General features: G+C 41.3%; 1 protein-coding gene across 3 annotated transcripts in view; it reads right to left on the bottom strand.

Annotated features, from left to right (window-relative positions):
• THSD7B (thrombospondin type 1 domain containing 7B) overlaps window positions 1–14,237 on the bottom strand; it is a 297,483-nt gene that overhangs the window by 121,793 nt on the left and 161,453 nt on the right. For all 3 annotated transcript variants that reach the window (XM_063400989.1, XM_063400991.1, XM_063400992.1), the window contains exons 9-13: window positions 13,616–13,807; window positions 9,998–10,229; window positions 8,206–8,321; window positions 2,436–2,568; window positions 1,347–1,450 (exon numbers count right to left, since the gene is read on the bottom strand). In XM_063400989.1, the coding sequence (XP_063257059.1) occupies window positions 1,347–1,450; window positions 2,436–2,568; window positions 8,206–8,321; window positions 9,998–10,229; window positions 13,616–13,807 (777 nt within the window). The remainder of the gene's footprint in view (window positions 1–1,346; window positions 1,451–2,435; window positions 2,569–8,205; window positions 8,322–9,997; window positions 10,230–13,615; window positions 13,808–14,237) is intronic.

The following is a 14,237-nucleotide window of genomic DNA, read 5'->3' as shown; positions in this document are numbered from 1 at the left end:
GAAAACCCAGCAGCTTCTTTTCCAGACACAGAATGGTCAGAGTTAGCTGACCATTCTGTTTCAGCTGCCTTCTCTGTGGAGATTACTCCTCTTGCTCATACAAAATATCTTTAAAAGTCTTCTTCCATGGGTTTCATCTGAGATCTCATTTTCCTGAGACCTCACTCATCTCTAATAATACCCAGCAGAGTGGTTCTATCACTACATGTAATTAGGAAAACCAAAGCTGTTACAAAAGCCACAGTTAACTACAAAAAGTGATCACGGCACTGAAACGATTTTTGCTTAAACTCACCAAGGTAGGTTTTTCACAATTACCCTAGAACAGCACATAGCTTAGGTAATTATTGGAGAGCTCTCCACAGAGTAAAAGTAAGTGTGATACTTTTCTATTGTACTTCTAATTCTGTCAGAGTAAGATTAACACAAAGTTCATGCACCTACTAAAAAACGAAGATTAACATCATTCAACACAGACTGAACAATACAATTTACAGATTTCATAACCTTGTGGAAAGGTTTGTGGTCAAAGCCTAGTTAAAGATATTTACTCCTTTGAGTTTTAGTTTTAAACACATTTCTTCTTTCAGATACATCCCACATACTGTCAGGGCTTTTCTTTCTTTTCTTTTGTTTCCAGATTATATAAGAAATTTATTTCATCTTTAAAGAATAGCTTCTACCTTTGTGAAGGAGTAAATTATTATGTCAAGTTTCCTCAGTTAGAATACCTGTATAGCAATTTTTTTTCCAATAAAAATAACCTTTTGTTAAAGGTTTCATTGTATTTCCCAGGAGACTGATAACAGCCACATCTCCAGCCATCTGCAGGCACCACTACAGACTGATGCATACTCTGAACATTCTTCTCAACACTTCTGTTCAGACAATGAGACCACTAATTTCCAAGTGCTTAATTATGCCAAGGGCAGGAGCCCAAAGCCTTTACCCGTGCTGAACTTCTTCCACAGTCTTAATGAAAATCAGGCCTCAGGCAAATCATTAGTAAAATTCAGAATCATGGGGAAATTATCCTTTCCATTTTTAGCACAAAGAATGGATTACTTCATAAAGGCCTATAGATAATTCCTTTAACGCTCACACACTTCAGCTTTAGGCAGAAGATCAGGTTAAGACATTTGAGCATCAAGCACAGATCTCCTCCTACACCCCAAGCTGTTGTCCAAGCTTTAATGCCCAGCAGAACAACCGTATAACAGAAGCAGTTCCCAAAACACTTTATTGTATGAAATACTTCAGTTAGTTTCCAAATTATTCACTGCAAAAGAGCGAGGGCCCAGCTGAAATGGCATGTCCAGCACGTCAGGACTGGAGGAGGATCTTACCCCGGGACTGCAGGCCGTGCCCGCACGCCTCGCCGTGCCCCGGCAGGCCCCGCCGCGCCGCCTCCGGCACCAGCACACAGGGGCTCCAGCGCTGGCTCCTCCACCTGCAGGGAACACAACAGTGACGGGCTGGACAGCGAGCAGAGCCCAGCACAAACCAGTCACCAACCATAGCACACTGTGGGATACAATGCACACAGCCACAAAGCTGGAACTACTCCTGACACGAGCCCTGGGAACTGGAATTCACATGCCAGGCTCACCCTCTAGGAAGCCACACCCTTGTCCAACAAAGTTCCCCTTTCTCATTTTTGCAGGGCATGTTTCAAAGTTAGGTTAGATACACAGGAAATAGCTCCAGTGGGGTTTGTCACCAGGCTCTCCTCCTGCTCTCAAACAACTGATGTTGTCCCCAGTCCCCTTTCCATGCTCACAGGTGTGCCAGCCATGGGAAGCAGCTTTCCATGGCACCAGGCAGAGCAGAGCGTTGTGATCCCTGCCTGGCACTGCCTTCAGCTCCACACTCTGCTCCAGACCACCTCCTGTGATGTGGGATGTGCAGGCTGGAGATTCACATGCAAAGATGCAATGTTTTTCTATTTGCTAATATTGCACAACAGATGGGCCATGGAATCTTAATGAAGAGCAGTGAGTAACTGCTCCATTGTATTATTTGTCTAATCAGAACTTTTTAAGTGTGTACTATTCACTGGAGTGAGAGTACCAGGGGAAAAGACAAGAGTTTCTGTAATAAGCATGCAATTATGATTAAGGCACTCCAGGGCTTGTGGTCCCAAAATAGCTTACATTGATTTTTAGATACAATGAGGGGGGAGTTCCCAGTACCAGTTTCCTTACACACATCAGACCATGAGGTTACTATTTCTAGGAGCTGTGTCTGTTGGTGCTTGTTCTGATGAAGCCACATCTACTGAAATCTCCAGTTTGAACTCTACTTTTACCCATTTGGTTTTAAACTCTGCATTTTCCAACATTGTGTTATTTTCTGGTGAAAACTGTGAAGGACAAGAGTCTATTCTGGAGAAGTGGACATCCACTAGAGACTGATTCCAAGCTCACAGTTTTTACCTGTACACTGGACAGATGGGAACATCTTCACATTCTCTTTCCTCGTACAAGGTGTCCGGACATGCCTGCCCCCCACTGGCAGAATCCTGAAGGATAATCCTGTACCGGGACTGCTTGACTGCAGTGGCATTGCCTGTAAAGCAAAAAAAAGCTGTCTTTCAGACATGGCTGTCACCCCAAGTTAGTGATTTAGCAGCCTTGGTTAGAAACATGCTCTGTGTTTCATTTATATTTTGAAACTGTGAGCACTCTGTGACATTACTTCCTTTAAAATTACCACTACTTCAGCAGGACAGCAGCTGAAAGGACAGTAAATCAACAGCCTAAGAAATGCATAAAAACATCTACTTAACAGAACACCAAATGAAGTAAGAAAATAAATAAATAAGAAAATAAACACCTTAACTGTGAAAAAGAATAAAAACCAACCAAACAAACTGTCTTAATGGAAGGTTTTATTTCTGAGAACACATTTTGGTGGTCTCAGGCTGCTATCAGTAACCCATCTTTATGTCTCTAGAAATCAGAGATGATAACTTCCTGATAGGAAAACCATTGCAACCAACAGAGGCTAACTCTCTACTTAACCTGAGCTGATGTAAGATCAATCCATCTAGAAACACAGTTCACAAAATCCATGGTAGAGAATGCAGCAGGAAAGACAAAACCAAGATTTATCTCTTTGTCTCTACAGCTAAAGCAAACACAATCCTTTGGCTGTGTAAGTGGTAAGAGCAAACAGAGCTGGTTTAACCATTTAAAGCACTCATCCTTCTCTGGGTACTGTATTCACACTTTAAAGCAGGTTCTAGAAAAGTAAAAAGGCATCTCAGGAGAACTTCTTAAAGGATTACAGACTACGTAAAAAGCTTTAAATAATGGACTTCATCAAATATGTCTGAAAGAGGAAAGCAGAGTGCCAATAAGCCCACAATGAGGTCTCTTTCTCCAGCTCAGAATAAGAACAAAGCTGCAGCAGCAAAATTACAATGTAGCAGAGTAGAAGGAAAACTTCGAAGTCACACCATGAACACCAAGTACAACTACAGATCCAAGAAAAATGAAAGATGCTGGCTTTAAAAATACCAAGCCATACAAGCCTCCATTGGCAGATGGGCCACCACTGTGAGATCACTGCCAAGGGACACTGCACTGGCAGGAGGCTGCTCACCACGGCTGCTGCCCTGGGGCAGGAAAAGCACATCCAGAGAGATCCCTCTCCTGCTCCCTTCACAGCCACTACGTGAGGCAGCTCCACAGCCTCCTACAGTCTCCTTTCACAAGCCTGATTCAGTGCCTGCAAAGCCTCACAAAGAGCCTTTCCTTACAATTTGGCCCACACCATCACTCCTGGAAATAAAACTGTTTTATCTTCTGTCCACTACATGTTTATCTCCATCACCTAATGCATACCCTTTACAAAACTGTAAGGGTTTGCATCCATTCTAAGTCTCCTCCTCTCCAAACTAAGCAAACCCAGTCCTTTGTAGGTCCAATTCAATCCCCTCTCGTTGCTCACTTTCTCACAACACTGTGCCCAAGGATCTGCAGCTTCCCCAGGGCACAGCTCAGTGACCCCTTGGGGTTCTTACATACAACATGTCCAGGAATTTGACAAGCCTGGTAGGAATCCTAGCATTTCTATCTGCTGAATTTCATTCCTTTTGTAATCCATTGTATCTCCAGAGGTGCCTGAGACCCCAAAGACTATTTAGGGAGCAGAGCACTTGGCACAGAGAAGAGAGCAGGAAAGCTGGGACTCTTCTGCTTGGAGAGAAGGCTCACAGGATCTTATCAGTGTGTATCAGTACTGCAACAGGCAGTAAAGGAGACACAGACTATTTACACTGTGATATCCACTGTGAGACTTTTCAAGGAGCTGAGTACCCATATAAGAGTGATTTAATTTAAGGCACTGTTCCTTAGCTTCCTGATAAAAGTTTAATGTGTCAAAAATCTACCACTTCCCCTTAATTAGAAGAGCTACGCTGTTAAAAAAAGAGGAGATTAAATTTATTAGGGATAATTTGTTCTCAGTAAATCCTTACTGGCCAGTTTATTACAATCTGATTCTTGAAATGTTTATATCTTGAGTAGTAACTTGTTCTTGTGGCTTTCTACATAATGAATTTAGGATGAGTAATCTACAATTTTCTTGATCTTTCTGTTTGGAGGAGCAGAGGTGCGGGGCAGAGTTTTGGTTTGGTTTGCCTTGGTGTTACTGAGCTTTAGTTCTTTAAGACCTTATTTCTCACCCATAACACAGTCACTTGATGCTCTGGTATTATTTTACTACTTCCTTCTTATTCACACAACCTCAGTGACATGGGAATAGCTACTCAATGGAAACACTCCTTAGGACATTCTTCTCCTGGCTGCAGGCAGGAAACAACGGCAGCAGCTGCACATTCCCCATGTTGTGCTTCCCCATTCTCAGAAAGTACACTTCATTCAGTTTCCCCTTATTTTTAATCCATTTATGCAATTTCACTATCTAACACGCTCTAGCTTAGTGTGCATCCTTGATTTCTTGTTTCTAATCTTTGTGCAACAATATGACAATCCAAAAGGAAACAAGAACCACTCTGATAGTAAGATAAAAAAGAGCTTCTCTGGATGTGAGTGGTGCTCCTCTTCATGGTTTGAACCTTGAACTTGCAAATCACAGACAGACCTACACATGCCTTGCTCCCCAGTGCTACAGGCTTGCTATTAGCACAGTTTCAGAACAGAAATTAGAGTCCAGGAGGGCTTCAGCCCTTTGGACAGGCTTTCTTGGAGCTTCCAGGTCTTCTGTACTCCTGTCTGCATAGGGTAAGTTCCCAAGAGGTGTAGATACCAATTCCTGCAGTTTTTTTGAAGTCTATGTATACTTTTTTTTTAATGTCTTGTGATATTGCCATTCTTCCCTTCCAAGCATTGTGAACTCTATCACTTTGTGATGGTTTTTTCATTCAAATTATCTACCACCATTAGAATCTTACCCATTTCCTTCCTATTAATCAGTACCAAATCTAAATGAGCTTCCCACAGTAATTTTCTCCACCTCAAGAAACTAAATTATCCTCAACATTTATTGCACCTTACTCAAACCCCATTTTCCAAATTGAATTTCCTCACTGGCTTTTCTATAGCATTCCTTACAAATGTTAATGAGCATAATTTTTATATTTCAGTTAGATTTGCTACAGCCTGATTTTTCCAGAGTGCTAACACTGTGGAGGACTGTACTTTTAGAGCCAAACTGATTTCCAGCATGGCTATGAATGTTTGCTCTCCTGAAAAAAAGTAAAGCCTCAAGATCTAAGGACCATCTTAACTTTTCTGTCCTTGACTTTGCAACTCAGATAACACTGTTTGAGTATTTCAGGGGTGCTTTACCTCTGTCTCCACTCCTCCTCCTGTGCCTCCATTCTCCTTCCTTACAGCACCATACAATTCCTACCAACCCACTCTTACTCCTCCCTGGATCCTGTATCCTTCCCTTCCTTTGTCTTTCACCTCCAGGGGTTCCATGCCCAGGGCTCACAGAGCTGCACCACCATTCTCAGGGTGAGGCACAAAATTCCTTTCCACTCCTGGAACATGTGCTGTGTCAGGTCCAGCTTCCACAGAAAACACACAGCTCCCCACTCTGCTCCTGACCACATGAAAAGCCAGAGTCTGGTCAACACAAAGACAGATTTTTTGAGATTTTGTGAATTTAAGTCCCCAAAATCAGCGCCATCTCCAACATCCTTGTACAGATAGGAGCTCTTAAGTCTTGTGCTTAGACCAGTTCTGGTTGTGTGTTTGTGAGGACTGGAAGTGGCAGATCATGGACTGTCTGACACAAGGTAGAGGTCGTTGGAATTTCTTATTGTAGCACACTGTGCATTTTATCCACTTTTACTCCATCTCATTTCAAATCTGATTTAAGGCATGGCGAAAAAATAGGACAGCTACTATCTAACATTTCATGTAAACTTGTTTACAGAATTAAGTAACTGTGAAATTTCTAACCTTCCTCCTGGACAACCAATGCCCAGAAGAGAAGAGGCACTTGCAGATACCATCTATTTTCAGAAGGAAAATGAAAAATGTTATTTATTGTTAGTTGTTTGCTTTTTCTAATCTCCCTGTTTTAAATCTGTGCTGACAGACCAGGGAGTACCTCATCCACACTGAAAGCAGTTCCCTCTCCAGACCACCTTCACCCCCAGGAAAGCAGGTGACAGAGGAAAATCTACCTGCTGCTTATTCAGACCATTTCATATTCTGAAACCACCCTACAGATCCCTTGATTCTTTTTTCAATCCATCCTCAAAGCCCAGGTAAAACAGATACATTACAGAAGACTGCAGCAGACAGTTGCCACCTTTAAATATCTGAAATGGCAGAGAATCAATAACTTGCAACAAGCTCCCTGCTCCTGCCTCCCCAACAGGTGCCTGGGCTCGGTGGCACCTCCTCTGTGAATTATGTTGTTTGTCCATCTGTTCCTGCCCTAAGTTCAGTGCTGCCTGCCCTTCTGAGGCATGAGATAATCTTCTGCCAGAAGACAGGCAGTTGTCTGATGACATTTAAATGTAGGGAAATGTCAGCTTTTTTATTGTGAGATGGTAAACTCGGATGTGTTTCCTCAGATAAACTATGAGCAGCTCAACTGGTGAAGTTCTGAGCAAAGTTGATTTAGTGATTCCATGTTTGTCTAAGTTCTGATCTTATGCTGGTACACAATTAATTTTAAATCTGCCAGCCAATACCTGTTCCTGTTTGATCTGATTAGTAATTCACCATCTGTACATTGCTTTCATTAAATACAACTTTTCTATAAAAAACCCACAACACCCCTAACAACTCACGTATGTATAGTGGCTTTGAAATTTCATTATTGTGCTGAGGTTTTAATTGTGCAATGCAAATTAAAAAAAAAAAAACCTTGCAGTGCAGCCATATCAATAACAGATTTAGCAGAAAACAAACTCCCTCATCTAAGAAGTTTTAATTTAGAATTATATTAAAATGATAACACTGCCAAGGAGGTTAAATAATTAATTTCTTCTCATTTTAATTGTAGACTATTATTTAATAAACAAAGTAATTTACCAGGTAATTTATTCTACTCCTTCATAGGCAGCTCATTTAAAGTCTAAAAATAAATTGCTAATTAAAACAGGATTCACTGTTTTAGAAAGCAACTCATTTTCCTGTAAAAATCTAACAAGGACTATGCTAAAGCATCCACTGATAATCTCTGAAGGGCACAGAAACTACCAACAATAATGAAATATTCTGATAACTGAGCAGACTTTCATCTCAACAATTAACGAAACACAAATTTGTCAGAAAACCCAACACTAGATGATTATAAAGAAACTTTGTTGGACACTCGTTGTGCCTCAAAGTTAACCAACAAGATCAAAGAGATGTTTGGCCCTTGAAAAGCCACAAAGCACAGGAGGTACTTGCACAGCTCTCTGTGTACACCCAAACTGATGAAGAAAATTACACTTCATGCGTTGTGCCCCACACAGCACAGGGGCCTTGAGTTCTGACTCTGAAGGCAGAACCCAGGAGGAATCTTTTCCAGGCAAACAGAATTCACACAAAGCTGCTCACATGGATCCCACTCGCCCAGGAAGTTAAAAGTCAGGGCCACAGTCCTCAGGTTCAAAACTCACGCAGATGAGTGCCCTAAAGTTTATTAGTCTGCTGTGAACTTCATCTGCCACGTTTCCAGGCCAATGCTCCAATTTTTCCCCCAGATTTTGACTTGTTAAAGGCTTACCAGGCTGACAGGCTGTGGGACAGGGTGTCCACTCACTGAACAGTGTGACAACACAGTCCCTCCTGCAGGGGAGGAGACACGGCCGCACCGCCTCAGGCCGCAGGGACTCCGGACACCTGCGCATCCAAACACGGATAAAACAAAATAAAAACTTACAGCTACAGAGAAAGACTTTATTCCTGAGACTTTCACAGGGCTGGGAGCACACTGCCATAGAACAGACACCACTCCTGGCCAGAGCAAGCCTTATTTTTCTTTTCACACACGCAACCCAACAAAATACAACAACAATTTGTATTTTTTTTTTTTTTTTAATGGGGAGCTTGGCTTGATGACTACAGGCTAAATGTTTTGATGTCTGTGACATCAAAACCACAAAGCTTATGGGAGTAAAACAGATATATTTATTACCAAAGAAAGTGAGTTATGTTTATAAAGTAGTCCTGTTTTAGCACAACACGCAACAGCCTTCAGCCACCTGTCTGTAAGGGCTGATGACATATTCCTCAACTTTCAGCCTCCAAGGAACACAAAATTAGTTTCAAGTGTAATACAGTACCAGGAGCTCTGTGATTTCCTTCATCCATTTTTAACTCTTACACGGAAAACACGTCATACATCTTCTAATAAAAGTTTCAGACACAGTTAATGTACAAGGACTTGAAGAGCAGAAAAGGGACAATTTTATGGGATCAGTCAGATCTTGCATATCAAGTGGATGAACAGCAAGGGAATTACTCTTACTCCTTATTACTTTCTATTAAAAAGATCACTCTACAATAGTTAGTAATGCATGCAACCCAAAATGATCCCATTTGAAGAAGGAATGTTCCTCTAATCCATACAAGAAAATAAAGTTTAAACCATGATTCAGCTATTTAAGTGTTCACTTAGCCCCTTCAGTTCCATTTCCCCTTACACCACCTCAAAAGTGGAGGGGGCAAACAATTATTTCAGGTATTACATAGCTCTATAAACAGTATGTTCAATTAGGTAAAGTTTGAGCATATCAATGCATTTGAGACACACATGAATACCAGATTTCTTTCCTTTTATTTAATTAACCCCATTAACCTCAAGAATTTTAATTAACTTTACTGAAATCAGCACAGTCTGCTTACACAAACAGCATTGTTTTGAGAGTTACAATAGGAAAGGAAACTTGGTTCAAAGTCTCTAGGCTCATTAATGGTGAGAAAATAATTAGCAATGTCTTGATTTTTCGATATTAAGGAAAACATCTGTGCTACTTATTTTCCTCATTTATTAAAGCAGAGCAAAATTTGGGATATTTCTATTGCAGAATACATAATTTTGTTGTGTTGCTATCACATTATGGAAGTTATACAAACCAAGTGAACAATATAGATCACACATATGGTACTGCCTTATTGGAGTGTAAATATAATGCAAAATCTATTTACTTTTTCTATTTTATTAGAGCACTGCTAGTAACGTGTTGCTGAACATTATATTCAAATGTATTTTGTATTTTCCTCACACCTGTCCTTCAGGGAAAATATTTGCAGAAAACTGTGAATTACTGTAGCAAAGGAGGTACAGCAAAAAATCTCCACTCCTGAAAGCATGCTTTTTGCCTGGATTTACATAGAAAATTAAAATGGGCTGGATATTTGGTTTCTTTACCTGTTATAACAGTGAGGGAGCAGTACCTGGAGAGTTAGTCCTGAAATGAAATTATTCCGATGCTGCGGAGTCCACACACTTGCTGGAAATGCATCTACACAGCCCGTATTTAACTTACAAACACTAACAAGCTTTCTTTAAATACCTTTTGGGAGTGACCTGGCCAGAGCTGCTCTTCCTGCAGAAGACTTTCCTGGTCTGGATGCCCACCCCGCAGGCGGCGTCCCCGCTGGGGACGGTGGCGTTGAGCGCGGCGCCCAGCGCGTCCTGGGAGCAGGAGCTCCAGGGAGACGCCTCCCAGAAGAAATGCACACACGGGTGCTCATTGCAGGCACGCTGCTCCTGCAGGGCTCGCTCAGGGGGACAGGACCTTCCACCTGCAAAGGGTCAAGAGAACACTGTGAGAACACAATCCTCATCTCACGGCGTGTGGCAAAAGGAAGACGTGCAAAAATTTTTTTTAAAAAGTCAGGTTTGCACGATACCTTCTCTTCCCCCCCGCCACCCTGTAAAAAATATAAATAAATAAAGCTTAAATAAAGCTGTTGACCTTTATGGCTGCAATAACAACCTTCTAAAATATTGTTTCCTCATTAAACGAGCCTTGCATAAAATTGTATTCCAATGCATAATGGAAACAGAAACAGGCAAAGTATATTTCTGAGTTACTTTATCAGTAACTCCTACGCACAGCCAAGTTAATTCCATTTAAATGCCTGTATCACTCAGCAAACATGCAATCAGGTTTAAAGACGAATTAAGCATTGTTTTTATGTTCATTCTCCTTGCTAATCTCCCAAGAAGGAATATCTCTCTCTCATATGTGGACTCTATTCACGTGTTGCCTTAAAGATTTGAGCACTAGAGGAAGCTGAACTGTAGTGACAGCAGGATGCATCAAATGACACCCACATCTGCCAATCTAGCAGGGGTGAAACTTGAAAGACACCTTTTGAGTATGGAGCCTTCACTTCTCTGAAACACCATCCTTCAAACTCATGTCCAAAGATTTTGCTAAACTGCTGCACTTTTGTCAGCACGTGGTGACAAAGCCCCAAAGTACAGGAGTTTGAAGAGCCTCCCCAGAACCTGCAGTACTCCAGCCAGCAGTCTGAATTTATCCATAAAAGCAGATTATCGTAGCCCAAAAGCTACGGAGTGATGCAGAGAAATTTAACAGTAAGCATTGTCATTTTAGAAAGAAAGAAGCAAAAATTACTAAAATCAAAACCATTCTCCTCCAAGAGGGAGAACCCAGAGAACTTGGGACACAGCCAAAATGCTGAAGGTTTTCAAAGAGCTGAAGTGTTGGGGACAGATACCACGAGGTTCAGAGCACATTTACACCCTACAAAAATCAACAGGAGATGAAGGGATGTCAAAGGGATGCCTATTGCCTTGCAGGACTGACCCTCCTGAAAAAAGGTAAGGCCCCAAATGGCCACAATGAATAGCAGTGAGAAAAGAAAAAGAGAGAGAAACTACCTAACCCACTGGATAATCATGTCACAATACCATTCATCTTTTCATGAAAATGGACTGTTCAGTCTCAGAAATGTTCAATATGAAGATGGAGTAGAAAGTGTCCCAGGTAGCTTATTTCCTGAAGAATTTGACTTGGCAGGAAAAATGCAAGCCAGTTATTTTTCTTGTGTGTTTGAGACACATCTTAAAAATAAATAATTGTAACAAGCAAATGGCAAAATGCCTTATCCATTTGTAAGAAAAAAAGCCAATTAAATAACATATCCAACTCAAATTTTGAACTTCCCAGGGAAAAATTAGGGTGTTTTTTTTCAATACTAGGTTAGTTACAATATGTTAATGAAGCTCTCCTAAACAAGGCAGATTTAACGTAGTAAGAAATGGCCCATGCAAACTTGCCTGCAACACTGCAAGCAGGAAATGCTGCTTCATAAACAGCACAAAGGCCTGGCCACTTTCTGCATTTCATTGACAACTTTTGTACAAAGAAAGCAGGACAACATGCCTCTGCCTGGCCATTCCAGTAGCCATTTACAGATATTTTTATGATGTTCAGCAGTTCCTATAATTCATTTTACACCTGCTGGGAATGCCTGCTCCATGATCTCCTCTTGCACCAAGACATTTTCTTTGTAAAGAATTATCTTTTAAAACCTGTTTTAAATCAAGTCCCGCAGGTATCATCAACTGCTTCCTGGTGATCATATTCTGGGAACAGGTAAAGAGCTTGGAAAAAATGATGCAAAATTTCCGTAAGTCCTCCAACAGCAGAGCCACAGCTGATACTTCCTCCATTGACAGAGGCCAAACAAAATGGCCCTGGCAAAGGCACCAGAGCTCTGCAGAAGTTGGGTGCTCAGCTGTGAGCTGGGTGTGAAAAAGGTAGAGAAGGCAGGTGATTTAAAATTGCCTTAATATTGCAGTGATAATGGTATTAATCCTCTTCCACTCACCCAAATTTCAATCACTATCTGCACACAGATGTCTGACTCTGCACAGCAAATTGTTACACCATTGCTACAGAGGCACAGAAAAAGTCAGTAAGTTAAGGGTTTTAATAGTTAATTACTCCTTCCTGAGAAACTTCAAGTATGCAGTTCAGAGAACACCATTTTTAGGTTAGTGCCTTTTAGGCTGAGATGATTGTGCTTCTGTACCTCCAGAATTCACCCCTTCACAATTTCACTCTTGTAATTCCATGTTTTATCTGTTATTTGGATTCATTACTTCCATGGAAAATATGAGACCAACTGCAATTTCATTTTAATTATTCTCTATCTTATAGACTTTTTTAGTAGTAGTTATTATCATTCAATCAACAATTATTTTCATCCTGAAGGGTCCCAATTTTCTTCACAAGTGCTTATGAGGATGTTTATGTGAATACAGACCTTTCACATGAGTAAGGGTTTGCAAGATCAAGTCCTTATATTAGCCCAGAAACAGTGGGTGGCTTTGATGATAATTTACAAAATAGCACTTAACAGAGCTTGTCCTGGACTAGATTTGCATCTAAAAGTGTTTTGCTGCTGCATTAACTGCTCCCAGTTTGGGCACTAGCAGGTATTTTGTGTCAACAAGGCTTCAGTCTGTTGAACCTCTTCATGTTTTATGAATTTTTATGCACTTGATCCAAGACCTTTCAAATCCTGCGTGATAAACCAAGCCATAAATTAATTCCCATATGTGTAACTGTATTAGAAGACTACACTTCTAATACCAAATGGTTTGTTTAAACAGCTGCATCACTGACGTTTACATGTAAAAGAACAGAGACATGACATGTCCATGAACACCCAGAAGAAATGGCATATTTTTATCAAGAACTTTTTACTTACTACAACAAGCAGGTCAACACATTCCAGGTCTTACACTAAAAAAAAAAAGCAAGTCCTTTTCCATTTCCTCATTTTTCACAGCTCATTGGTTGTAAATCATTACTGGTATGTTCCCATATAAAGACATTTGCATGACAACTCTGTCATGCAGTAATTTCACTGGTAAAGGATGGAGCTCTCCAGAACCAAATTCAGACCCAGACAGGCCTCAACTGAAGCAGTCCAGAGTAAAGCATTTTAAACTGTGACAGAATTTGTCCAAGCAACACATGAACTCCAACTCATCAAGATCTCTCAGTCTCTAGTCAGAGACAAGCATTCAGCATTATCCCTGATTCCTAAGGAACTGGGATTAGCTCTGATCTCAACACAGTTTGGCTCAGGAAAGGAAGTCAGTGCACTAAAGGAACAGTGATTATCCAGAAACATTCAGCACTCACCCTCGGCTGGAAGGGCCAGGATGGACCTGCTCCTGCTCTGAGTGCCCTCGGCGTTTTTGCTGGAGCAGGAGTGGGAGCAGGGGGACCACGGGGACCACTCGCTGACCACGCAGTCCCTGGCACACGGGACCTCACACGGCACCAGCTCGGCGCGGGGAAGCTCTGAGCACAGGTGATGTGGGACTTCCTCCCCTGCAGCAAACGAAACAGGACAGGCATGGAGGAGGCACAGCTTGGTTCAACACCCACAAACAGACTGAATTCATGTCAAACCTCCACATGCCTGTGGAGGAACATGCTACAGAACAGCACGTGGTGAGGCTTCAGGCTGCAAAGTGTAATACTTGAATATCTGTAATACCTGAACAACTATCTTAAAAATTTATTCAGGAAAGCAAAGAAGAAAACAACTTGTCCCAAGCTTGGTGTGTGACATCTTGGCTGCAGTCCACTCTCTGAAGCAGGTAAGCAAAAGGAATGAGATCATTTCATCAATACAAAGCTGTAACATATCAACAGATAATCGCCCCATATTTTCTAGCAATCTCCACTTACAGAACTTACTTTCCACAGTACAAATTGTTCAGGTCCCCAAAGAGGTCAGATCTCTTTTTCCTGTAGG

The sequence above is a fragment of the Prinia subflava genome, chromosome 6 (assembly GCF_021018805.1).
Source record: "Prinia subflava isolate CZ2003 ecotype Zambia chromosome 6, Cam_Psub_1.2, whole genome shotgun sequence".
NCBI classification, from domain to species: domain Eukaryota; kingdom Metazoa; phylum Chordata; class Aves; order Passeriformes; family Cisticolidae; genus Prinia; species Prinia subflava.
This window is presented reverse-complemented; position numbering and strand designations above follow the sequence as displayed.